This window comes from Prinia subflava, chromosome 1, assembly GCF_021018805.1.
Source record: "Prinia subflava isolate CZ2003 ecotype Zambia chromosome 1, Cam_Psub_1.2, whole genome shotgun sequence".
Taxonomy (NCBI): Eukaryota; Metazoa; Chordata; class Aves; order Passeriformes; family Cisticolidae; genus Prinia; species Prinia subflava.
In genome coordinates this window covers 95,877,149-95,904,874 of record NC_086247.1, presented here as the reverse complement: position 1 = coordinate 95,904,874, position 27,726 = coordinate 95,877,149, and the positions used below count along the sequence as shown (strand labels likewise).

The 27,726-nt window shown below is 37.1% G+C and overlaps 1 protein-coding gene across 3 annotated transcripts in view; it reads left to right on the top strand.

Moving 5' to 3' along the window:
- The window catches only part of NFX1 (nuclear transcription factor, X-box binding 1), a 77,188-nt gene extending 49,468 nt beyond the window's left edge, over positions 1 to 27,720 (top strand). The window contains exons 18-24 of one of the 3 annotated variants that reach the window (XM_063404432.1): positions 1,629 to 1,730; positions 4,081 to 4,122; positions 4,491 to 4,589; positions 8,862 to 8,928; positions 17,287 to 17,432; positions 24,290 to 24,391; positions 25,880 to 27,720. In XM_063404432.1, coding sequence (XP_063260502.1) covers positions 1,629 to 1,730; positions 4,081 to 4,122; positions 4,491 to 4,589; positions 8,862 to 8,928; positions 17,287 to 17,432; positions 24,290 to 24,391; positions 25,880 to 25,955 — 634 coding nt within the window. In that variant the 3' untranslated portion in view covers positions 25,956 to 27,720. Of the gene's footprint in view, positions 1 to 1,628; positions 1,731 to 3,109; positions 3,176 to 4,080; positions 4,123 to 4,490; positions 4,590 to 8,861; positions 8,929 to 17,286; positions 17,433 to 24,289; positions 24,392 to 25,879 lie in introns of those variants that run through there. The other 2 variants (XM_063404441.1, XR_010081196.1) reach the window with 2 other exon arrangements.
- The last annotated feature ends 6 nt before the right edge of the window (positions 27,721 to 27,726 follow it).

Genomic DNA, 27,726 nt, shown 5'->3' with positions numbered 1-27,726 from the left:
ATTGCCTAATGAAAATAAAGGAGAAAAGAAGAAAAATGTGCTAATTAGAAAACAATCAAGAACAGTTCTAGTCAATACTAAGTTGAACGCATGATGCACGTACAGAAGTTTGGTATTCTTAGTATTTTCATCACTATGAATACAAATCAGAAGACTAGCTCAACTTTGAAATACCAGTTTAAATTTACAAATACTTGTCATTAACGATAAGTTCAGAAGATAACGTACAAGTCTAGATTTTTTGAAGGCTGTTATTTTTCAGCTGTTTTATAGCTCAGGCACTGCAAAAACATTAATGCAAAGAAAATGGTTCTTTGAAGCCAATGAGAGTTCTTGCATGCGTAAGATGAATACATATGTATTTATTTCTCTAATCAGAGCCCAAATCAACAGGAAGGGAAAGAAACTGTTCTGTTTAAAGCAAGTGTTTGTATCAGGTAAAATGTGTTCTTATGTACTTACAAATTACATTTGACTCGTGATAGTAATGTGCCAGCTAAGTTTGATAACTCCAGCAGTTCAGGTTCCTGAAGGATTATTCTGATTTTGTGGAGATAAGTTTGCAGTTTTTTCCCACCTATCAGCAAACCAAAACAACAACAAAAACCATAAACCAAAAAAACACAACAGAGTAAGGGTCAGCAAATTAGGGGAGTATCTGAGTTTTCTCAGAAATTTTAGAGAAATGATGAAACAGCTTTGGACTTTGTTGGTGAATGTTTGTGGAAGAATGCCCAAGGAAACAGGAAATATCTGTGCTGTTGTATCTGTACATATGGCACAAATGATGATTTCATATCATCTAATGTCCCATTACCTAGCCTTTGGCATCAACTGATTAATATGAAGTGCCTCTCAGTGATTTTTTTGTTTTATGCATTTTGATTAGCCTTCTTGATAGGTGGTTGATTCTTTGAATGTGATGAAAAACAGAGAGAGATCAACATATAGAAACAAAAATATTCTTTTGTCTGAATGTAACAGAAAACATAGTTCAAGAGGATACAGTGTGTCATTTTAGGAATTTGTTTGAAAATCATGTGTGATATTTCCATTAAAAATTCCTATATATTTTAGTTATACAAATTTTACCAAGCAAAGGAGACTGGGAAGACTTGTTGTTGAAGGGAATTAGGAAGAATTTTTATAAAGAAAATAGTAATCTCAGTAGACATTTTGTCCTTTCCTTGTGGATTGTGTTAACCGTATTTTCCAAGTAAATTTTTGAGTACTTTATAAATTCACTTTACATATTGTAGTTGCACACAATTAATGAAGAACCAGATAAAATGGTAGTTAAAACTGTATGGTCAGCTGTAGTTTGTATAATTAGCAAGTGAGGAGATTGAGTATTTGCCTTGCATAATTTCAACCTGCATAAGAAGCATGTCCATTTGTTAGTGTCACTCCTAGTTGAGGGAGATGAGAGTAAACTCTTGATTTATATAACTCGATTAGACTCCTGAAACTTGGTGACGTACAGCTGGAATTCCCTTCTGTAATTAATGGGAAAATGATCGGTCTGTCTTACTTCTTCCACCTAGAGATTAAATATGCACCCTTGTATACATAAACTTTTCAGAAGTTTATGTGTTGCCTAAAATGAAATCTACCACTCTCTTTTTCAGAATAGCTGCTATATCCATAGCAACTAAGCTAACAGATCTACAGCTTGGGGATTCAGTGGAAATCAGTAGGCTTATTACGAAAAAAGAAATGAAGCAGGCCAGGTAAGGAGATACATGTAGTAACTATTTGAAGCTTTCGTGTGTACCTGAAGCATAGGTGACATGCAAAATACATAAATATGGTGATAAAAATGCCAGCTCTAATAGGAAAACTTACTCTTCCTGTGCAGCCTGACTCTACTTCAGCAATACTGCTAAAAGAGTATTTTGTAGTTCTGTGGTGGTTCATGGTTTTGCTTTCATGTAGAATGAGTTCTTTGTCATTGTATGGTTGGGTGTTATAATTAAGTGTGGAACAATACAACTGTGGTTTCAGAGTTTTTTTGTACTCAGCCAGCTCATTGGAGTTCTTCTGGATTTTTTTTCAGATTTCTAGACAGGACAATAGACTTTATTTTCTGTTTCAGCAATCCAGTGTTCCTTTCCGGATTACTGATAGGCCATATTTTCTCCTAGATTTACAAATCTTACTATTTGTAAGAATAATATTTTGTATTACCCTTTTTTGAATTTTTCACGTTTGTATTTCAGTTTGGTGCTTCAGTGTTGTCATCCTGGCTGGCACCACAAACCCGATCTTAATTTTGTGACATAAGTTTTCCTGATGTTCCTCAGGACTAAAATAGCTTGTCTTTTTACTTTTGGTATCATTTCTTTATGAAGTTGTCAACTTTCTCGAACATCCTTCTGTCAGAAACTTGACTTACTGAAGTCTTTGCCTTTGAAGTCCCTGATCTCTGGTTTTAGTTTATTTCTATTACCATGTCTTCTTTTTTATATTGAATTTGATTATTTCAGAATTAGTCTATTATGTGTGTTAAAGTCTAATGTTCCTTTGTATTGTGTAAGGTCAAAATAATGACATATCCCATATAGTTGCTTCATGACTTCCTGTATCAAAAGCTAGTGCCAGCATACTTAAGAGCTTTTGCTATTGTGTTGTAGTCAACAAACATATGTCTTGCTGTGGGGACAGACACTGCCCTTTCCTTGAACAAGTGAAATTACCAGAGATGACTTTTCTTTGTACAAGTCTTTCTTAATATGATATCTAAACTGTGGTAGGTAGCCTTTATTCAAGGACTGTCAGACGAAGTATTCTCCCTTTTCTCTTTTTGTCTACCAAATACTGGGGCAGGGGGAAAAGAGATGGTAGTACCTACAGTATTTAGTCTGAAATTTCTAGTTTATTGTTAAACTCCAGTATTTTCAAGGTAATGCACAAATCTGCTTCATTCATTTTCAATAACTGAATGTTTTCTGCAAGCTGCAGGGATTTTCTTTCTTTATTTCACTCTCCTGTCCTGTTTGTATACATTTTATACTTTAGCTTAGATTTCTTATTAGAGCTTGGGATTTTTCTTTACAAATTTGGTCAGACCTAGAGTAGCTTGTCTAAAATGTCTACATTCCTCTTTTAGTGGAGGAGAAAATAGCTCTTCAAGAAAATTACTTTAAACAGTACCAGGCTCATCTTAAGAGTGCAGGTAGGTTAGCTTTCTTCTGTCTCCTTCAAGAAAGCCATCAGAAGTTCTGGATCCTGGATCTATTTGTCTCCAAAGATAATACGTGCCACTGAATAAACCAGATTTAAACCAGTTTCCCCTGTAGTTTTGTTCTGGTTTTTGTTGTTGTTTTGGTTTTTGTTTCCTGTTTTTGCTGTGATTGTGTTTTGTTTTGTTTTGTTTTGTTTTGTTTTGTTTTATGTAAGGAACTATTATCAAGAAAATTAATTAACTTATGCAGTCTGGGGTGAAGAAGTTTGTAACTGCCACTGAAATTCTGGGGAGCTCCTGATTCTGATCTTAATCCCTCAAAATAAAATTATGACATACCTTTCAAAGATGAAACATTATGTACATATGTACATAATGCTTTCAGAAAACTGAAAATCATAACTCTGCTGACCCTAGACATTAAGGATTCATTTGAAATACTGATATTTATGGTTCATCGTAATCCTTCATAGACATGTCTAACTTTCCTCTTTTTCCTGCCTGAGAATGTTTTCTGATTCATAGGAGCAATGTCTTCCATTGCTGATTTCCAGTCCTTCGTAGCATCCCCTCAAGTGCTCCTGTCAACTTCATTCTTCTCTCAAATGATAAAATTTACCAATATAACATTTAGTTCAGAAGCTTTTTCCTCAGTTCCTATACGACTTTGGTAATTGCTGCTCCTGTTCAAGACCTAGAGAAGGGATTGGGTGCTCGAGGATCTTTGGTTGTTGTTTGTTTGTTTATTTTTAGCTCTATCTGTTCTAATACGATAAAATATTCTCGCACACTCTTGTTACTTCTTTAGACTGTGATAATAGGACAGCAGCAAGCTACAGCTTGAAAAGTATGAGTAGCGGTAGTGATTCTAATTGTATATATCTTTCATAATTCAGGTTGCAATGTGACGAAGAATGCTTAGCTCTTCAGAGGAACAGGTGGGAAATAAAGTTGCCTTCCTTTTTTTTTTTTAACAGAAGGTAGTCTATGTTTGGAAAGTTAAGGCTATGTGGAGAAGAAATCTTTTTCCGCATGACCTAGAGAAAACATAAATGTGGAGATGGTTCCTGTTACACAGATCTATATTGAGTCATCAGAAATCTTGCTAGAATATTCTAGTTCTAAATTACTAGTTTCAAATGTACAGACAATATCTTTTGCAAGCTATTAATTTGTATTAGTAACCTGTAACTTTATTCTTTGCTGACATGTGTGGAAGGTTGAGGGAATTTATATTGAAGGTTTTTTTTGTTTGCTTATATTTTTGTTATATTTTGGGTTTTTTTCCTCCTACCCTCAAATTTAGGCGCCTTGCTGAAGCTCTTGAAATAGATGATAATTCTGATCCTTTTAATATCCGTTCTTCTGGACCAAAGTACAGTGACCTTTTAAAAGAAGATGCAAGGTATGTGTTTTAATGATGACAGGTGTCATAAGTCAACTGTGTTGAGAGCAAAACGGGAAATGCAGAACAGTTCTATTTGCTTTTCTAAAAATAGCTGTCTTGGCAGTAGATGGCAGTTGAGGCAAAAGGTTGATGTGCACTTCTCAAGACCTCCCAAATGAGAACCTGAAAAGTAAAACATGACTGACAGGTTGCTTTTTTCTGTAATCGGACCAGATTTTGAATGGCAACATCATTTTCTACCATTCTCACTGTGAATCAGTACCTGTACTTCTCACATCTCTACTGCTTTTACTCAGAACCAACTTCCACCTCAGTGCTCCTTACAGACATTTCAAAACAAAGACAAAAGTGATGGCTAAATAATGAAATATGCTCTCATAGCCTGCTGTTCTTTCCACCAGTTTCATTTACTTTTTTGCCTTATTGCTTTTATTTTAAAAATAAAGAAATAGAATTAATAAAACATTGGATGCAGAGCAAAGCATATGCCGATGTGACTGCATAGAGGGTTGCTAGGCTGAAACTTCCTAAAATAAGGCAATGTGAAATCAATGTAATATCAAAAACATCACACCAATAAATACTTTGCAATCTGGAATGACAGGGAGGGATTGGACATATTTTTTAAAAGAAGTTTAGATGATATGTCATCTAAGACCTTTTTTCTCTTGTATGTGTTTGTAGACATGACATTAGTTTTTACAAGGTTTAAGTTTTTTAGAACAGCTTAGTATGTTTTCTTCTTGCTCCAGTATTCTAGTGCTGCATAAATTCCATGATTTTGTAAGGATGTTTGCTACTTGAAAATCGTTTATTTGATTTGATTTGCTGATATGCTGAGATAAATGAAAATTCTACATAAGCAATCATTCAGAATTTGAGTAAGTTATGTCTTCCTTATTTCCAATTGATAAGCCCACTGGAAAATAGGAGCTGAATCTTTTCGTGGAGCTACTGTTTTATTAGTATTTGCACTTAAAAGTGCTATTTTATAAGGACTATTCTCTTAATTGTGTGTAGAATATATTTTGCTTCATCTTTTTCAGAAAACACAGCACACACTTTCAGTACAGTAAGAAAGTGAAAATTTTGCATTGTATGTGTAGTCTACTATGGTTTTTTGGAGTACAGTTCTATCTGGTCTTTCTGCCAGCCACTACCCATAATGCAGTGTTCATTTTTCATGTAAAGAACTGACCAGGGTCATGCACTGTACTGCAGATAGTTGAACAGACACCTTAAAAACTAGCCTTAATGCTTCCACACTCTTCATTCTTTCAGTGATTTTACTAGTGTTTCCTTTGTAGCCACTTTACACTAGGAATTTACAATAAACTAACACACCAAGGCTATTCTTACTGATTCATAGCAAAACCAAAGTTTTTGTTAGTCTTCAAGTCAAGTACTTTGTACGTTGAATTACTGGATTTCATATATCTAATTTTAAAGATAAATGAGTTTCTCCTTATAGTAACATAGCTCTCTTTACAAGAGCAGCAATCTGCAATTTGTGAATCTATGGTTTTATGAATTTGTTTCCTTGAATGCTTCTGATGATCTTTTGTCTCAGTAGTCTAGCAAAAGATGTGGCTTTCCATCAAGATGTCAGGATCCAGAAAATGTGTCTGTTGCAGTGTGTTTTTCAGGTGGTTCAGTATTCTGAATAATTTCTGACAGGTTATTTTATTCTTGCTTAGCGCATCACTCCAGTAATGCAGGAGATGCAGGAGTTCGGGGCTTGTGACTTTCTGTAGAGTGTGAGTTACATACAGGATCTTAGAATGATTGAGAAACATGACAGCTACCTCCCTGTGCATTCAGTCACTGCCTCAAGAAAGTAGCAGCTGCCAGTCATTACTAGAATGCCGTATTATCTTCTTTAGGCAAGTAATTGATCTGTGTAGCTAATACATTGTCAAGAGTTGAAAGAAATGTATGCCTAAAAATGAAGAAAACTTGAGCAGGCTGTAAGAACTCCTGATTTTGAGGTGTAATCTTTAATTTCAGAACCCTAAAGCTTCCAAATGCAGTACAACTCCAGGTAGTAGGAGGAAGATAAGCAAGTGTAAGCATGCCAAGATAATATGTCTGCTCTGTAGGACAGTTACAAAAGAAGGGGGCACCACAAAGAGCATGGTAATGCTGCTGCATGCTAGTCTTGCTGATGTTTGTCAGGATCTGATAAGGAGTCAAAAGAAGTCTCTCCACCATATAGCTTTACATGATGAGATACTCTGCTGCCAAGGGGAAAGATCTTGTAGCATGGAGATGACTACCAACTGAGCACTGTTCAGGGGATACAGATCCACTGGCTGGACACCTCAGCACTGACCTTTCTAAGAAGCTCCAGAAATACACACAGAGCAAATGCTCAGGCTAATCTGTTCTGACATGATCTGATCTGATCTTCTGACATGAAGTTGGAGAATAGACCAGCACAGGTATCAATGTCCAGTTGGACACTGATGATGTTGAGGCTGCTATTTGATGAATTAAAACTACTAGAGAAAGAGAGAACACCAGGAGTACCTAGCCACCTGGAGCCACAAAGAAGAGAATTTTCTTATTTTGTCACTGGCTGTGTAAGACCTCACTGTATGGACTATTAAAATCTCTGGTTTTATAGACTCCTAAAGGGTATTTTTTGTGGGGTTTTTTTTGGGGGGGGGGGTTTGTTGGTTTTTGTTTGTTTGTTTTTTGTGGTTTTTTTGTTTTTGTTTTGGGGGTTTTTTGTGGTTTTTGTGGGGGTTTTTTTGTTTGTTTTGTTTTGTTGTGTGTGCTTTTTTGTTTTGTTTTGGTGGGTTTTTTGTTTGTTTGTGTGGGGTTTTTTTGGGTTTTTTTGGGGTTTTTGGGGGGTTTTTTTAACGTATCCCCCAGTGTTCTTTAGTATGCTTTTCAATATTATGTATCAGATGCTTGTGGACCCTCTCATTGGATTGTTGATACTTTTTTTTTACCTGTCATGATCACTTCAGCTTGAAATTTGGATGTTCATAGTTGGCATTCAGTGTAGTATGTGCTTTCTAACCCTCTGAATCCTGAAGGTATCAGTGGGTTGGTTGGGTTTTTTGTTTGGGGGCTGGGGTTTTTTTGAACTTGAAATTATTGCTGTAATATTTTTTTCAAAGCCTCATAGCACACAAGCTGACTCTGTATTTCACACCGTAGGTGTCTGGAGGTCTCTTTCTTTTTAACTCTACCCAGTTCATGTCCTTTTTCCAATTCTCGCAGTGTTATACTTCTGTCTACTGAAGACCAAGGAATTCTCATGCAGTGTCTGTGTACTCTTGATAAACCTTGAAGGTTTGTTTACCAGTAATGGGCTAAGTCCATTGTATCTGATAAAGTGATGTTGGTAGCTGAGCTATTCAATGTTGCCATTTTGGCACATTTGCTTGAGACCATTTGTATGGTCTTTTGATGATACATTCACTTCAGCATCCAGAACTTTGGTAGGTCATCTACCAAAGATAGTTGTGCTTGCTTTGGTAGGCACTTCTTGACTGATTAAATTCTGACATCATTCACAAAGTGGTACTGTGTTGATAAGGAATTGTACCTAGTTTTTGAAGAATTATTTACTGCTAACCAGCTTTGAGATATGAAATCTTTGGGTAGCCTTTTTTCCCCGTGGGGATGGTGGCCTAACAAATAGCAACCTTACTTTTAAAATTGTTTTACCTGCTTATTTAAGAACAGAGCACAGAGTTCACCCTTAAGTGACAGACTTGAAGTACTGTGATGAAGCTAGTTACAAAAAAAAACCCCCTTCAAATAAATCCTTGGTATTTCACATCTAGTATGTTTTCTTTTCTTGCAAGTAGCTTTATGCTGCTTCTTGCATTCTTAATAATTTATTATGCTAGGTGAGCTGAAGACCAAAATCAGTGAACTTTGTCTCAGAAAAGAACTACACTTTGTTTACCCTATCACAATTTTTGTGTCTCATCATATATTGATGACAAGTAATTTTAAAACACCAAAATGACGACTTGAAAATCTACATTATTCATTTGAACATGTAGAATTGTATTGTCAGACAGTAGAACCATGTCATAGAATTTTATTCTCTGTTCCAGTTGTTGAAGAGGAAATAATTATTTTTGTAATAGTGATGACACACTAACAGTCCTTTAATATGAATGAAGCTTCTGTTTCAGTCAATTGTGTTCTTTATTTTTGTTCTTGTTGAAATATATTATAAAATATGAAGATCTTTTATCTTTATACACTCTCTTGCCTTGTTAACCTAGAATGCTGTTCTTGCAGGAGGGATATAAAGTTTGTCAGTGACATTGAGAAGGAAATGAGACTGCTTGTGGAAGCTGTGAATAAGGTCAGTATTCATGTAATCTGTATGAATTCTGAGAATTGGTTTCATTTGGGGGGAAGTTTGATATTACTAAACATTTTTAATTCTCATAGTCATGATTTGACACTAGATCTGTTTGTGCTCCAATACAGTGCACAATTCATTGTAAAAAGAACAAAATTTTTGACCCAGTAGTTCAGGATCACTTTAAGCCAAACCTTGTTTAAGGATTCAAGCAGTGTTAAGCTTTCTTTAATGCATCAATGGATTATCATCATTTTTTGGGTCTCCATTAATAAAATATTGTCAAAGATGATGTTTAAACATTCAGACTTTGAGAAGGAAAGCCTAGGTACTTCTGATCCCTGTAGTGGAACTTGCTCACAAATTTATTGATACCGTCCTATATTTGCCAGTGCATGGTGTTGTCCTCATTCTTCTATAAGCAAACCTGGATTCACAATATTTGAGAGACTCCAGTATACTTAGAGAGGTTGATACCACAGACACAATCATATGATTTTCCTTCATATCATATGATACCACCTTCAGATCTGTCAGGTTAACTTGCTGCTGCTCCATGAAAGACTTAGTATATGTGATTCAAAGGACTGTGTAAACTATACTATCCTCAGTTGCCCTTAGCTTAAGAGGGTGTTAACCTTCTGTAAAAAGCATAACTGATCCCCCTAGGTCCTACAGACAGTTACTTTATTCCTTCAAAAAATTATGGATGATGTTTCTTAAACCATCTTGGTGCTTGTCCATCTGTCCAATGTTCTTGCACATTGTTTTCATCATTAGAATGAAAGACTAAAATGAATCAGTCTGTGTCTAGTTATCAAAGGGGCCCTGGTTGGGTCATCCAGTCCAAGCTCCCAGCTCGAGCAGGGTCATCCTAGAGCACATTGCATGGGATTGCATTTTTAATGTATCCAGACAGTTCTGTAATATCTCCAGTGAGAGAAACTCCACAACCTCTCTGGGCAATCTTTTTCAGTTCTCAGTCACCTGCACCATGACTGAGGTGAAAGAAGTTCTTTCTTATGTTCATGTGGAACTGCCTGTGCAGTTTCTACCTAATGCCTCTTTTCCTCTTGGTTGGCACTATTAAGTGGCCAACTATTAAGTTGCCGGGCTCCATCCTTCTGACACTCTATCTTGAGATACTTATTGACAAAAACAAACAAACAAACAAAACCCCCATATATAAAAAAAATATTAAAATATATGTATTAAAAAAAATAATTTAAAAAAATTTTAAAATATCCTATCTGTCATCTCTTCTTGAGGCACAGTCTCTTCTCTCAGCTTATCTTCATGAGATGGTCCAGTCCCCTGTCGTCTTTGTAGCCCTCTGCTGGACTTGCTCCAGGAGCGCCATTCCTCTCTTGTACAGAGGAGCCCAGTACTGGACACAGAATTCCATGTGAGGCATCATGAGGGCTGAGGAGAGGAGCAGGATCACCTCTTATGATCTCCTGGTCACACTCTTCCTAGTGTACCATGTCATTGGCCTTGTGCCACAGGGGCACAATGCTGTCTCATGACAGCTTATTGCCTACCAGCACCTCAAGAACCTTGTTTGAAGGTCTGCTTTCCAGCAGGTCAGCCTATACTGGTGAGGTTCTTCCCCAAGTGCAGGTCTCCATACTTGCCTTGAAAGAATTTCAAAAGGTTCTTCTCTGCCCATCCCTCCCACCTGCTGAGATCCTTTTTAAGGGCTGCACAACACTCTGGGTGTTGGCCACTCCTCCCAGCTTTGGGTCATCAGTGAACTTGCTGAGGAGGTATCTGACCCTTCATCCAAGTCATTGATGAATAAGTTAAAACAATATTAGAGCAAATACTGACCACTGGGGAACACTGCTAGTTACAGGCCTTCAGCTTGACTCTCTGCCATTGATCACAAGCCTCTAAGTTCTGCTCTTCAGCCAGTTCTCAGTGGCCACCTCACTGTCCTCTCATCCAGGTTGCATTTCCTGAGTTAGCCTATGAGGGGGGTCCCAGGACAGAGTGTCAAAAATCCTCCTGAAACCCATGTAAACAATATTCAGTGCTGTCACCTTACCTATCCAGGGGATAGGTATTTGTTTTGTCATATAATCAGATTGGCTAAGCATGATTTTCCTTTGATGAATCCATACTGACTAATCCTGATAACCTTGTCATCCCACAATGACCTTGAGGATGAACCATTCCCATCACCTCTCCAGAGACTGATGTGAGACTATGTGTTGGTTTTGCATGGTTTGGTTTTTGGTAGTGATGGGGGTCATGGAGGTGGCTTTCTTTGAGAAGCTGCTAGAAACTTGCACCATGTCCGGCAGAGCCAATCCCTGATGGCTCTGAAGATGGATATGCCACTGGCCAAGGCTGGGCCAATGAGAAATGATGGTAATGCTTCTGTGATAAGATATTTAAGAAGAAATCAAAACAAAGCTGGAGGCACAGTTTTAATTCCAGCTAGAGAGCAGGAGGAGGTAAGAGCTTATGAGGGAAACAACATGGAGACACCAAGGTTAGTGGAAGAGGAGGGGCAGGAGGTGCTCCAGGTGCCAGAGCTGAGATTCCCCTGCAGGCCATGGTGATGATCATGATGAAGCAGGCAGCTCTGCAGCCTGTGGAGTTCCATGGGGGATGCACAGATCGATCTGCAACCCATGTGAGAAGTGCCTACACCAGAGCAGGTGGGTGCTGAAGGAGGCTGTGATACAGTGGGAAACCTGGTAGAGAGAAGGGGCCCCTGCTTCCCAGCTGGACTACCCTGTCCTTGGAGGACTGCATCCTGTGCAAGAGTGACCTCAGTTTTGGGAGGACTGTTTGCTCATGGGAGGAATTTGCATTGCAGCAGTTCTGTGAGGATTGCTGCCCATGAGATTGGAACTATGCTGTAGAAGTTTGTGGAGAACTGTCTCCTATGGAAAGAGACTCCATGGTCTCACAGGAGAATGACTTCTCTCCCTGAGCCAAGCAGAAGAAAAGCTTGGGTAAAGAAGACTAAAAACCTCACCCCCATCTCCCTGGGCTGTCAGTGGGAAGGAGGGAGCAGTTGGGGAAAAAAGCCCTTAAAAACACCTATTTTACTTCTTACTATCCTGCTCTGATTTTGTTAGTAATAAATTCACTTTCTGTTTCTTAGGATGAGCCTGTTTTGCCCTTGGAGTGTTTTCTTCTGGTTCTTAACTCATGAACCCTTTCTTTACTCTCCTCTGCCCAGCTGTAGCAGGGGAGGGTGGGTGGCTTTTCATGGGTGCCTGGCATTTTGCCAGTGTCAAACCATGACTAACTGACTGGTCTGTAGTTCGTCAGAGTCTTTCTTGCCCTTTAAGAAAGACCAGGGTGATGTTTGCTTTCAGTTTTCATGCACTTCTCCTGACCACCATGACTTTTCAATGATCATAAGTAGCCTCCCTATGATGTCCACTAGCTCCAGGGCCCATGGACTTGTGGATATCAAATTTGCCTAGGTGCTCTCTAACCCCTGTCCTTGACCAACAGAAATTCTTCCTTCCAACATTCCTTTACCCTGGTCTCCTGAGCCAAAGATTCTTGAGGGTTTATCAGTGAAGACTGATGCAAAAAAGATGTTCACATATTCCATATTCTCTGTGTCCTCTTATAGAGTTCCCCCTCTGTCTGGTAATAGGTCCACTTTTTCCTTAGTTTTCATTTTGTTATTTATGTATTTGAAGCCCTTCTTTCTGTCTTTGTCATAATTGGCCAGATGTAATTCCAGATGGGCCTTGGCCTTCGTCATCTCATTTCTGCTTACTCTTACAACTTATTTATGTTCATTGTAAGTGGCCTGACTGCTTGAGTCTCCTGTGTATTTACTGCTTGAGTATTACCAGGAGTTCCTAGTTCATTTGTCTCTTGCCTCGTATGCTCAATTTCTTGTTCATTGGGGTGCAGATTATGCTAATTATACTCAGATCCCTCCAACCTTAGACACTTGGAAGTAGATGCATAGAATAGTTGTTTGTTATCTATATTGTTTTACCTAAGAATAATTTGCCTAGTGCTGTGTTGCCTGTGGTTATCCTAATTTACATATTCTTTTATACATTATCTTTTATCATACACACATATGTACACAAGTGTGTACACATATATCTTTCTATATATAATTGCATATACCAAATATATACTTATATTAATATCAAACCAAGATATGTAATTATATTAAAAAGGGGCAACCAGATGTCTTGAATTTTCAATTAGTGACATGAAATATGCCAGAACTAAAGTACCAGAGAGCTCAAGAGCATCTCCAGCACAAACCAGCTATTTTAGTTTTCAGTGCCAACCAGCTATTTGGCACTGAAAATCCTACAAAGCAGACAAATAGTGTCTGTTAAGGAGCATCTACATTGCAGAAGAGAAGGAAAATCTGAAAACAAACCACATCTCAGTCTTTTCCCTGTCTGACCTAAGGGGAGAATGACGCAGTGTACCCAGCTTTTATGGTGATCGGGATGAACCATTTAGGGTCACGTAACAATTGGGTATCTCAGGGATCGATTCTGTACTATCCTACCCATCAGGCTGTGGGTAAAGGTATGAGATGTTCCCAGAAAGCTCCCAGAAGTTATATTTCAAAAAGGAGAAGATTTCCCAGGGATTGAGGTGAGGCTGACCAGCCTGAAGCTCTATGTGTCCTCCTAGCCTGTCTTGAAGCTAAAGTGACAGCATGTGTGAAGGCCATGCTCCGACTCTTTTCCTTCAAAATTGTGGCATATAGGGTGTAAAAGGGACTATTTCCCATGCACCGTAAAGTTAACTTGCCCTTGTACTCGGTTCTTCTTGCATAACTTTTCTTTTTAGTTCTGTGAAAGACTCAAAGGCTTTCTTTACTCTCTTGTGACAGTCATGTTTCATCTTGCAACCCACAGGTTTATGTAGCTAAAGATTGAATTAATATGTGTGACATGGCATTAGCAGGGAGACTGGTTTTAGCTATTCTTCTGTCATAATCCTCAAGCCCTCTTTATGCTTGAGTCTGTGGTTGGTTGGTTGTTTATTATGATTCCTAAATTTCTCTGACTATATATGTGGCTTGTTCTCTTTGTTTCTAGATGTAAACTTGACTTGTATTAAAAGTATTTTGAATGCTAATGTATCAAGTTCTCATGGGTTGGCACTGGCCAGATGTTAATGCACCCATGAATATATGTTTTTTCTCTAACAACTCCTTAGTGGGATGTGATCAGGAACAGAGCAGAGCAGGCTTAAATCTTGAAAACAAAAAAACCCACCAAAACTTAATTACATAAGAACAGGGACAGAAATACTCTTAAACACACACAGAGACAGAAATAAAAACTTCTTAGAACATTTCTTCTCCCAGTTTCTACCTCCCCACCCATCACTTTTCACAGACCAACCTTTGGGTTTTAGATCAAACAATCACCACTCAAAAAAAAACTAATCTTCAATTCAGCAAGGGAGAGAGGAGTCTCTCTGGCACCACAGACTGTTCTCCAGAACACACAGGTCTACTCCTTATGTATCTAATCCTTATGTATGCCATGTCACCCGTGGCACCGCCCAGAGAAGTCTGCCAGGGTGACTCTCTCTTTTTCCTATGTCCAGCGCTCTCACCGCTGTCTCATAGGCTAAAACTACATACAGGGCTTTTTAAGGATGCTTGCATGCCGAGCTCTCCCCTTTTTACCCAGGGGCCGGGGTTCCAGGAGCAGGTCTGCCCTGAGGGCAGAGGGCGCCACCTCACCCTCCCCCTCTTTTCTCTGCTCGCTCCACTCTTCAAGTGCCAGTCACTGTAGCAAAAGCAAGGGCAGCTGCATCCACCCAAAAATGCAGTTTATGTTCAAAAGAGACTTAAGTTCAGTCCATGGCTGACATTATGCAAGAGAAGTCCAGCTCAGAAGGCTACTCCTCTCATTCTTCCATCGGGTTCCTTCCAATCATGCTTTATCATCTCAGTCTCAGGCCGCTTCCCTCTCTCCGAAACCACCAGTCATGAGAATCAATGTCTAAGAAAAGTTTCTTTCTGCTACACAAGGGTTAACAGTTTTTTTTCTCGGCAGGGTGCAGGCTCAGGCACTCCCAGGCTCCACAACTCCCACGTGGAGTTGTGGAGCCTGGGAGTGCACCTTCTCCCGGAGTTTGGGGGTGGAGGGGGGTGAGCACACACAGAAGGCACTTCCACAGTTTTCCACCCCTCCATCCTGGACGGGGCAGCTCAGTTCCAGTCCTGTCCCCTCTCTTCTCCCCCCCCCCCCCGGGGCTCCGGCTTACCTGAGCCGACCACGTGTTTCCCCTCCCCCACCCAGCCTCGTGGCTGGGCAGAGGAAGGAGGGCTGACACGTCTCTCTGCTGAAACCGGGATCTGAAAAAAAGGCCGAACCCCCTAGACTCCTGCTTTTAACTCTTTGTGTCCTCAGAGGCGTGTCCAAACCTCCGAGTGACCAATCTAGGTGCCAGCAGAAAAGCTGATTACTGATTGGACTGCCCACATCCCCCTGGAAAAAAAATTCACCTCCCTTGCAACCACGACACAAGTGTTCATGTAGGTCTGCAGCAGTACTATATATTTCATACTGATTACTGTTACTTAGGCTTACACATTTTGCTTCTGCTTTTTATTTTTTTGCATTTTACCTTTGGAGATGCCTACTTCAGTTTAACTGAATAAATGAGTAATAAAAAGGATTTTGATACTGAGAAGTTTTAGCATTAATATGAATCAGCTCTGTCTATCATATATGACTTTGCTTGCCTCATAAACATCTCTTGCCCTAGACTCACCAATATGTACTCTATGTAGCATAGCAGAGTTTTCGTGGTTGGTATGGTAAGCAGAAAAGACAAGAGGACATGTATAACCAGCTCTGTCTTCATAGGGACAAGAATTGTGATGTTTTTCAGAGCATGGAACCATCACCACTTTTTTCAAGCAAGCATACTAGTCATCATAAATAGGTACAGAATCTATAGAATTCTTCAAACTATTGTACCTATGCTGGAAGTGTTGTAATAGCTGGGAAGTTCATTACTGTTGATTGCAAAGTAAAGATAATATTCTGTCAGCATGTGATTACCCTGGAGACTTATAGAAATGGTTGACCACAGTTTCTGGTGCAGTTACTATTTGTAACTTAGCAATTTCATAATCCAGGAGACAGATACTAACCCTCCATTTTCAGGATAGCTTCATTGTACCCCTGGTGCCTTGCTCTATTACGTGTGGTGATTTTTACATTAATTTTGGTGGCTGACCTTTTGTAAATCCACACTGATTATTTCCAGTGACTTTTCTCCTCCATGTAGCTAAAAACAGATTTGAATTTTAGCTAATCAGCCAATAGTTCTTGGGTTCTTTCTGTTTGTTTGTATATAGTTGCAACAATTACCTTTCTCTAGTAGAATGGGGTTCCTACCCCATTCTTACAGTCTTTCAGAGGTGATGGAGAAATGGGATATCATACTGGTCTCTTAGTGACCTTAACTGCACTGCCTGCAGTCCTAGGAACTTACACAGGCTGGGATTTCTCTAGAAGTCCCTGACTCAAACTTATTCTACTACAGGTAGTTTGTGTTCCTCTTGAATCCTTTCTGTTGACCCAGAGACTTAGAAGACTTCATTGGTGATAATGAAAGCAAAAGCTTAAGTGCTGTCCTGAATCTCTGAAAGCAGACTGAAGCACTGAGAGACTCATCCTTACATGCATTTGTTGTTACAAATTGATCCAACGTGTTATGGACATGGGTTCATAGTGCCCTGGTTTTTTGTTTGTTCTTTTACTGTTGATATAATAATCAGTGTTGAATCAAACATTATCAATCTTTGTTAACTAATTAAAACTAGAATTTTGGAGTTTTATTTAATAAAGAATCTACTGATGCCGTTACATGAGGAACTTGCAGATGAATAGCTTCTTTGGTAGAGGAAAGTGATTGATAAGCTTAACATTTTTGTAGCTATCTGCAGTATGTGCAGTGTGAAGCCAATCTGCAAAATAAAGTGGGACCTGTTGAGAATTTGGCAGATCATTTTGAAAAACACAAATCTGATTAAAAAATTTTTGTATTGTTTTTTGGATATAAGTAGAATGTCTGTAATCAGGGTTTGTATTTTAAACCTAAAAGATACCCTTATGTGGGTGTGTATATACTTCAAGTTGATGGAAGCAACAGAAAACACAAAATTTAATTTTGCGGAATTAAATGAATATTTTCAGGTGAACTTTCTGTCAATACTGAGGTCTTACGAATTTGTGGTGTTGATTTTGTCATAACAGCAAAATTTTAGAGGTAGAAACACTTTTTTTCATTGTTTTCTTCCCCTGGCTCTCCTGAAGGAAAACTTCACCTTTCTTTTTTTTTTTCTTCTTTCTTAACCTCTTCTGTTGAATTTAGGGCAAGCATACAAAGAAGAGTCATTGTTACCCACCAATGAACAGAGATCACCGCAGAATCATCCATGAATTAGCTCAAGTTTATGGCATTGAAAGTGTGAGCTATGACAACGAACCAAAGCGCAATGTTGTTATCACTGCAGTGAAGTATGTAATACATTGTTGTTTTCAAATCTTTACAGTATAGTTTAAATAATTGGATGGGTTTTAATTGCTTACCGGGAAGAGTTTATTTACAATGCAATTTGCAAAATGCACAAATTTCCAGTAGAAAAGTTTTAAAGCAGTTTTTGAATTGATAATTTCATGGGCTCATTTACTCAAGTAAATCTTTAGAGAAGAAAACACCATTAGAAATAAAAAAGCTAAGAAAAAATTTTGCAAGATTGTTTTCCATTCATCTTAGAAGTAACTTTTTTTCATCAGCTAGAATCAATAGAGATATCAAAAATAATGTATGTAATAAAATTTTGTGAAAACTAATTGCTGGATTGAGAAATCATACTTAAATTTATACCACTTTTGAACCAATCTGGTTATTGTAACATATTTCTCCATCTATATGAACTCTATCACAGAGTAACCTATCACAAAGTATTCCTCTTTAGTTAATGGATGAAGAGGGAGCTGGAATTACTGCAAATGGAAGAGAATTCATAGCAAAAATAAAATGTTTTGGAGTATGTTCATAGTAGAGAAGAAAATGAAGGGAATATAGCTAGGGAAAAATTAAGCTGATTGCAATAGAGACATAGTATGGGAAGGCTTCATGTATCAGGGAAGGTATGGGAAGATACTGTATCAGGGCTTCATTGATTGTGCTCCTTACTCAGCAGCATATTTATTTTAGTGCTGTCAAATTATGATTATTACACAAGCAGTTGTTTTTAACTGTAAATATTGACTGCAATTGTAAGAAATCTCTCATATTCCTTGCTTTTAGAGTGCCATGAGCTATTCCTGTACTTCATCAGTTGGTAGCTTAGCTACAATCTTGATTTCTTCCAAGAGAGATGGAATATTACTTTGGTATTACAATATAAGATACTTTTTGTTTCAGAATGTAAAGGAAGATGAGCAAAGAGTTCCTGTTTGAAAAAGCTTATTTTAAAAAATAAATAGGGAGGCAGATGAGAAATTAGTGAAGATGATAGAAGGGGCAGGGCAAATGATTATGCTTTAAAAGCAAAGGGATGGTCTGCAACTTGAGAATGGGAGGCCTTCCTGTATATGGTTTTAGGACAGATTGTGCACTTGCTCCTTCTCTTGTGTTTTTCAGGGAATAGCATACTGTGCAGAATGCACATGCTTCTCTTTCATTACTACCACTCTTAAAAGAGATTTGAGTTGTCTACTGAGACTAATCTTCAACTGCATAGCAGTATTTCTTAATTTTATGACTTCTTTCAAAACTTCTTTTAATTTTCTTTTTATTTGCCATTTCTTAAAGATATAAAAAACATTGTATCCTCACATGAGTAATAGTTCAAGTTCTAGGATGATATCTTTGAGTATTTCACAATGGCTTCTTCAACTCTCAGAGCTAGTAATCACCAGAAAGTCAAAATGGTTTTGTTTAATTCTGTCTCAGCAATGCGTTTGGATTTCTGTCATGGGCTCTTTCATGTATAAATAAGTGAAAATCATTCAGGCAAAAAGTCCATTCCTTCCCTTCACACTCCACCATTATGTCATTCAAATGATAACATCCCTATACAGGTCCGTTAGAAAGGTGAAAAAGTCTCCTTGGTGCTAAGAAAGCTTCCTCCAACCAGGCTTCTTCCTATTCCAGAGATCTAGGGGCTAACTTTGCCTCAGCCTCTGCCCTCACCATCAGTAGAAGTTGGTCGTATTAGCTGCATTACTCATGTACAGCATTGCCCATATATAACCATAGAGAAGATCATTTCCAGTATTGACTGTTAAGCTTGATCTGAATTACAGTTCTAGTGTCATTTGAAGTGTAAGACCCATAGTGAATCCTTAAAATTGCCTTTCTCTGTGCTTACCTGTTGGTCATCTTTGCAGTCACCATCTTTTGAACAGTTGCAATACCAGATTCTTTCTGAGCTAGGTTCAGAGGTAATATCCAGACTGTTGTGATGAGAAGGGTAAAGCTTTCCTTTAGAAAGCTTTTCTTTTTGTATTTCACTGTACCTGTCAGTGGTTTTTTGAAGTTTTTTACTCAAAAGAATAAAAGTTTCCTCCTTCTCTAAATCATTCGGAATTCCAGAGCCTGTTAAAGGAGTATCTGCTTGGTTTTATGTAATGGTCAGTGTTTAAGCAGCTCGTATGGACTTGAGACATCCTAGAAGTAGTTTTGAGGAGCCATCCATGTAAGAGCCATCCTTTTCCTGTTACTTCCAGGAAGAACTTTAGGCACAGTTTTTCTTCATGATAAAGGAATCTTTTCAAGAGGATGACAAGGTTCCACATGCTTCTCACTGAGAAAGCTACATGCTGCCATTAGTTTCATTGACATGTTGTGTTATTTTTTTCACTCAGGATTTTATTTCCTTTCAGTGAGGTCAGTCTGAAAATGGTTTGGAAATGGTTACCTAGGTGTAGGCTATACAAGATCAGCAGGATCAAAGACCTAAAGAAATTAAACCCCCATAACCGCATGAAACATCCTTATTACATCATGACAGTGCATCACAGAAAGAAAAAACTGCACATCTCGGTGGCAGGGTTGGAAGGAAAGTATATGTTCTGAGGAAATAAAATTATCCTTTGACTTCTTTAAGTTTTTCTGGGCATGTTTCAGTACTTAAACTCTGGGTACAAATTCATCTTACTTAACTGTCTCTGCAGCCTTTCTGGTATCTAAAATAAATTCACATTCAATTTGACAGAAATTATGATGACAAGAGTACTGAAGGTACTCTTGTTTTTTTAAGAGTTTTTATTCTACCCTTCACTGTTGAAGAATTTCATCTTCTGCCAAGAGGCAAAAGCTAACTTTCTCCCCACCTCCTTTTGCAATCACAAAAGCCTATTGTAAGGCAATGCCTCTCAACATCTGCAACTCCGAAGAATTTTAAAGCAATTTAAATACAAATACTGCTATAAGGTCACTAGCCAAGGTGGTTTTAACAGCAGTCTTGCTTCAGAAGAAAGCTGGATATTTTTCTTACTGTTTTTGCCTTAAATGTTGACATTGTTTGCCCCGAGAATAGTATGTGTTGCTTCTGGAAAGCTTATGACATAGAATATATGAAGTTTAAACAATCAGGAGATTGTTGAAGAGCCATTTGCTTCATTATTCCACCTCAACTGTTACCAGTTTTTGGAGACATTTTTCATAAAAATCTGCTCTGTCTGAAAGATGGGGGCACATTATTGCAAGACTACATGGAATAAGTCTGGACAGATTGATGGACAAAGAATTTTGTAGTAGTTCAATGCTGATCTATCCTGTAGTTACAAAAATGGAGCTTGAAGTCTTGAAGAAGATAAATTGATTCATGATTTCCGCATTTCAGTTTTATACAACAGACCATCCTGTCAGCGCTAGCACTGCCTTAAAATCAGCAGGTAGTTTATGTTCTTGCTTTTCCTTGTACTCGTGTTGAAAATGTGTCATCTCAGCTTCGTTGATTGAGGCAAGCACTTGGCTTTTCTTTCCCTTACTTTGAAAACAAGTTAATGAAATGAGGAATGGCAACTTTCATATCAAAATGTCCAAAATACTTGCAGAGCCTTTTGTTTTCATATCAACAGCTGTTTCACAACTGATAATAGATAACCATGGCTGGTTCAGTAAGGGTCTGCTTTCTTTACTGTTTCTGGTAATTATTTATTCAAAGGGTTTTTTTCCATTGTACATCTGTTTAGTTGAATTCAGTTGTTTGGGGTTTTTCTTTTTTTTCTTTCTTTCTTTCTTTAACCAGTCAGCCACCAATGTATACAGAAAGTGATGTTAATTTTGCTGGAGTTAAGTTTTTGTCTCTAAATCTCCTGTTGCATGGCATACCAGTTTGCTGAATCCCTCCTGCTTTTTTTTTTTTTTTTCCCCTTTTGGGATACTAAATTTTGTCAAAGCTAAAATAGTCTAGGTCTTGATGTGACCATAGCAAGTTTGGTTCCAGGGTTCACAAGGCTTTGATCTCTCCTGATTTTTTAAAGGTTTACTATATTAACCCTCTACATTCTAGGAACATGTAACTTTAGATCAGAACTGATGTTTTATTTTCTTTAAATGCAGGAACACTCTCTTTTTTGAATAAGATTTTTTTTTGCTAATTAGTAGAAAATACTGCACATGTATTCTTCCAAGTGTTCTATTTCTGGCATTTCAGAGCTCTCATTTATTTTCATTTTTACTATACAAGTGAGATTTATTCTGATATTCTACGGTATGGACAGACACCTTACTTTAGTTATTGAAGGCTTTTTTTTTTTTTTTTTTTTCCCTTAATTTTCTCCAGGCAATTTACTTTCCATGTCTTTGCCTATCACAGTTGATAAAAATGAAAGACAACAGAATACCCTCCCATTCACCAGTGTTGTCTTTTTCCAGTTAGAACTCTACAGTTGAGTAGTAACAGAAATCGCAGTGTGTGAGCATTTGGCTTTATATGGCAGGCTTAGAGCTAAAGGAGACAAGAACTTTTTAATTGTTTTAGACAGGAGCGGAAAAATTAGCTGTACTCAGCTGGTAGGACTGTAATATACTTGTTAGAGTATACATGTAAATGTAATATAACCTTGAAAAAATTATGGCCAGTGACAAGTATTTTTTTTCCAAATGAAAACTTTCACTGTTGGGAAGATGAGAACACTTTTTAATAGTTGACCTATGTTTGTAAGATGTTGTAGTTCATTGGAATGAACTGTCAGTATTCAGTTTAAAACAATGCTGAAAGGGACGTAGGAATCACCGCTTAATATTTTAGTGGACTTTTGACTTACCTTGAAAATATTGTGGAGTTTTTCATCTGTGTTGCCACACTATCACAAAAATTTGCCCTGAAATACAGACTGATGGAAACAAGATATTATGAAATAAAAAAGATAAAGATAATGGAAATAATACATAACTTTTGTAAGCTCTGAAATAGAACCGACATTCATGTGCGTACTGACATGAGATTCCAACTTCTTAGAGCTCTTGGGGAAATGGGGAAAAAGTATGAATTATCAAGTATGTGACAAAGCATGGAACTCAACATGTGCATATTGCTGGGATTATAAAAATATGCAGTCCATTGCTTTGCAGCATTGTTGCTATTCAGTATGTAATTTTGAAAGAAACAAGATGCATGTGTTGGTATTCATTAAATAGGAATTTTATGTAATTAGCAAACAAAGAGAATCTCATGATCTGGAGGAGTATATTTAAAAATGCATAAATAAAGTAAATAAGGAGGAAACACGTTTATTAAGTGCATGACATAGTATCATGTAGGCTGGGAAAAGACTCTTAAGAACACTTGAGTCCAGTGGTACTATCAAGTCTACCATTAAACCAAGTCCCTAAATACCATATGTACAGATCTTTTAAATACTTCCAGGGTTGATGACTCAGCCACTTACCTGGGCAGCCTGTTCCAATGCTTGGAAACTCTCTTGAGTGAAGAACTTTTTGCTAATACCCAATAAAAAACATTCAGGAATGCAGTTTAATTTAGTGTACAAGTAGTGTGGTCTGAAAATGTCAGTAGCATGGGTTTAGAAGAAAGTGCAGGAAGGGTAAAAAATCGACCTTGATGACATTTCAGAATTTTAATTTATTCAGATTATCTGCCCCCAGATAAGATGAAGAAGAAACTGTGAATGGGAAAAGTTAGATCATCCAAGTGAAATAAGACAAACTCACTCTTCTAAGTGGCTCATGAATTTAGAGGAAATTTTAAGACATCTCCACAACCTATTAGAAATACAGTGTGTTTGGTAAATATTTGGCGTGTTTTTTTAGTTAGATGCCTTTTTGGATCTTTCTAGGACTATTTTTTCCCTGGAAGTTGGGGGTTGTTTGTTTCCAAATTATTTTTTCTTGTCTGTCTGTCTGTCTGTCTATCTATCTATCTATCTATCTATCTATCTATCTATCTATCTATCTATCTATCTATCTCCTTCCTCTTTCTCCAGCTATGGCAGCCTTTGAGCACAAACTGACAACTCAAGTTGAGTGTGATTCACAGCGTAAAATATATAAGTATACATTATACATACTAAAGTACATTGTCCTCCTATACTGGAGAACATACTGCCCTGTAACTATAGCCATGGGGTGACCCTTACACTGAAGATGGGACAGGCCACAAGTGTGGTGCTTCATTGTGCAGTGGCAGTCACATAATAGATTGTAATTAGTGTGGAGGATGGAAGAAGCTGATATTTTAATTTCCCCACTCTAATGCATAATGTGTTTTTTTCTGATCTGATTCACCTGGAGCTGCTTACAAGGAGAGGCAGTGTTGTTTGAGAGAGTGCCTCCTAGCACAGGGCTGTGATCAATGAGTTTAACATGATTTACTGCCAGCATTTGAGAAGGTACTTCCAAAATTTTAGATATGTTGTAAAGATTCAGTGAACTGTGTTCTTGTGGTGCTGAGTTAAGCTATTAAGTTATTCCTTCTGATTTGTATCTTTTTCCTTGAAAGAACAGATAGGTTGCCCTAGAGTATAAATACTCCAATTTTGCTATTTTAACAGTTGATCGTTTAATGAACTTCATAATAGAAAGGAGTTTTGGACCTCACACGCAGAAAAGGAATGTGGGTACCAATGCTTAAATCTAGTAAGCTGCTTCTGCATCCTTTATAGACAGCAGTAAAGAGACATTTAGAATACTGGATAGATAGATTCTTGGTAATGAAAATGTACCTTTTGCAGTGTTGGTCTCCATGGTTGGAAAACTAAATATTTGAATAGATGATTTAAGAATACAAGTGGCAACTCTGACACTAAAACTGCTGCCTACAAATATTACTCATTCCCAACTTCTTAGTGAGTATGATTTCCTATTGAACTAAATAATCTTTCTTTTATTTCTTTAGAGGGAAATCTGTTTGTCCAAGCAATACCTTAACTTCTGTGCTAGATAAAGAAATGCAAAGCAGGCCTGCACCTCCTCTTCCTCATTACAAACAAACAGATAAGTAAGGAATTTGGATTTTAAACTGTATTCTTGAATTTTGTGCTGAGTTCCCCAAGGAACATCTTCCTGAGCTTCAACTTCATGTGCCCTGTTTCTTCTTTTTTCCCAAGCCACACACAGCTTTGGAGCTTGCAGCATGCACTAAGATGTTCTTTCCACAGAAGTAAGCCTGAAATGAAGTGATAAGAAAATGTAGGATTGGCTGTGTGGTATAGGGGTAGTAGTATAACAAATATTATGGGGTTTTAAAATTATTTTTTAGTAAATATTAGATAGTTGGGAAGAGAGTGCTGTTTTGGAGGTTTGGGGATTTTTCTTTTTTTTTACCTTTAACCAAGAGTAATGTTTTACTGGCATAAAATTATCTATTTGGACAGGTTCTAAATGTATTTTTCTTGTGTAGGTATGACTACACAGTTGATTAAACGTGAACTACAGTTTTGTCAGATAGTGAGAATTACTAGAAGATCAGATATATAAGGCATCTTGGTGAATGGTCTTAAATGGACAGTCTTTATGTTTGATTACCTGCCAGCTTCAGATACTTGTAGTTATCTCATAGTTATGATTTTTTTTCAAATTATTTTTTGGTTTATTATTTGTTTGAGTTTACCTTTCAGAAGTGTTTTCCTCCCAAATTTTTCCCAGATGAGCATCTGAAATCATGTTCAAGTACCTTTTGCAAAAAGGGACTGCTTAATGTTGTAGTAAATACTGTTGGAAGGTGCTGCTGGAATACAAAGTGGGCTGTTCTGAGAAAATGTAAATTGTTTCAGAAATAAGCATCTAGAGCCAAACCACATTTCTAAAAGGATTGCTTAATGTGTAATTTGGTGTCAGTTTTTAATAGGTTGTTACTCTTTGTTTCCACTTCTGTGGGATTGCTGTCTTCAGTGACCCTAGTTAATGCCAAGGAGTTACATAACGAAATTAAAAAAAGGTCTTCAGCCTTTTATTTTTCATTACTAGAAGTAAAGTTTCTTTAGAAGTTATTAATTCTGCAAAATCTTTTGGAAGATCTCATGCTGTCTTATTGAAAAATATCTTTACAATGTTTGGATTTGCTATGACCATATATTTTTTGTTACTCTTGCTTTTGAAAGCAAGCGGGTTTGATTATCAGCTCACTTTAACAGTATTTCTTTTGCTGTTTCTTTTTAAAAGGCATTTTGAATATTTTCTCTTCAGTACAGTATCATTTTTGTAAGAAACAATACCGGTAAATTATATTTTCCGGTAAAATCTCAAAAGGAATTTTATAATTCAGACACATGTTGATGTACATTAATTTAATCAAGCATATGTTTTTCGTCAAAATTAATAAAGGCTTTCTGGAGCTTTAAGATACTTTGAATAAAACTTAATTTAGAAGTGCACTCTATTGACTCATTCAGTGTGTATGTGCACACTGAGACATTACGGGAGTTTGTGATTCAGTTTACTTTGTGTCTTTTCATGCATGTAATATCTAATATTCTTATAATTTCAGGAGTAGTGGAAACAGTGGTTTATCCAAACCGTTAAAGGAAGAGCCAGTAATTGACTACTTTGATGTCCAGGACTGAAGTGATTGATGTAGAATCATTCAGATGAATCAGAATTACATAGATTATGATGCAGAAGCTTAGAGGTGAAAATACTAAGTTATTGTGTGAGGTGCTTTTTGATTATCTGTCAAATGATCAATTGTTCAACATATTCATAATTTAACATCTAAAGTTAGATTGATATGCTAGTTTAAAAAGTGAAGCGTTTCAACAGTTTATGTAACTGCATAATACCTAATAGTAGTATGGCTTTTTAAATCTGGGTTTGGTGCAATTTTGTATCTAATGTGCTGTCAGAATAATGTAGATTTCATTCATGACTTTGAAGCAAGATAACTGGTGGTAAGCAAATATATTTTTGGAATATTCAGAACAACAATAAATCTCAAATATTTATTTTGACATATCTCACACAACTTAAAAATGGACTAGAAGTAGTCTGATAACACTGGTTGGGGTATTCTTAAAGTATTTTCTTGTTTTATTAATTCACTTCTGTGTTATTGTGGTAAATTTGAGAATGAGTTACTCTTCTACATGGAAAGAAATATAAAATTTCAGTATAAATATATACATAAATGCCTATTAAGACCACAGACTTGCTTTGGAATCTGAAGAACCACTGTTTGGGGAAGGTGGGGAATTAAAACTTATTCAATTTATCTGAAATTTCACGTGTTTAATAAGAAAAACAAGCAAAAACAAAGGAAAAAACCCAAACCAAACAACAAAACCAACCCCACAACATGAGATTACTAATACTGCTACTACTTTTTTAGTAAAGATCTTGGACAAAATCAGACTTTATATATAATTTTGGTGTTGTGTGCATGGTATTATTGCAGTTTATATTTCTTTCTGTACTTTGCAAGCTTAAGATGAATGTGTGAAGTTTGGTTTAAGTATGTTATGGATTTGGAATAATACATGTAAAATTAATAAGACCATCTGCCTAAACTGTTTGACAATGGAAGATCTTTGTTTTATGGGAAATGCCGTTAACAAAATGGGATGGCAGTTAAAACACTGAAAGACACTGAAGTGGTTTCATGATGCTGAATTGTTTACAGATCTTGATTTAAGATAGGTGAGTAGCTCTCCAGGAGAGGAGATGGTAGGTCTGATCAGAAGAGATGGTACAGCTCTGAATTTGAGTAATATCTGTTCTCCTGAGGAGAAGGTTTTTGTATTTATAGCTTTAGGAACACTGACACTGATGCACTCTGTTTCTTGTTCTTGTGGCTGCCACGTATAATACTAGATGTGGGTCCCCTCTACGGCATTAGAAGCTGATGCTAAAAAGGGGCTCACTATGTTGTAGTGTGAGATTTGTTGCCAAAAAATGGAAGGCATTTACTCATGCTTAGATTCACTTAGAATTGTCATATGACCCTGAGCCTTAACTATGAAGCATTCCATGGCTACATTTCAATTGAATAACTCATGAATTATGGAAGAACAAGCAGAAATCTCACAAACCATATATGTTCCCTGAAATGTTTTAAAAACTAAAATACATGTGATTACTGTATTTTTTTGTAGGAGTTTATTATTTCACTTTTTCAAAAATACAGTCTTTAATGTTACTAAACATTTTAAGTGTTTCAGGTAAAACAGGTACCTTAAAGAGTGTTCAGGATTTTAATTTGAATGTAGTGATTTAAATTTCTTTTACATATTTTTGTCTAATATTTTGTGAACAGAAATGAAAAATAAATCATTATCTTACATTAATTTTTTAATTTCTTAAGCAAGTTATGATTTGAATTCTACCAGGTGTACTGCTAAA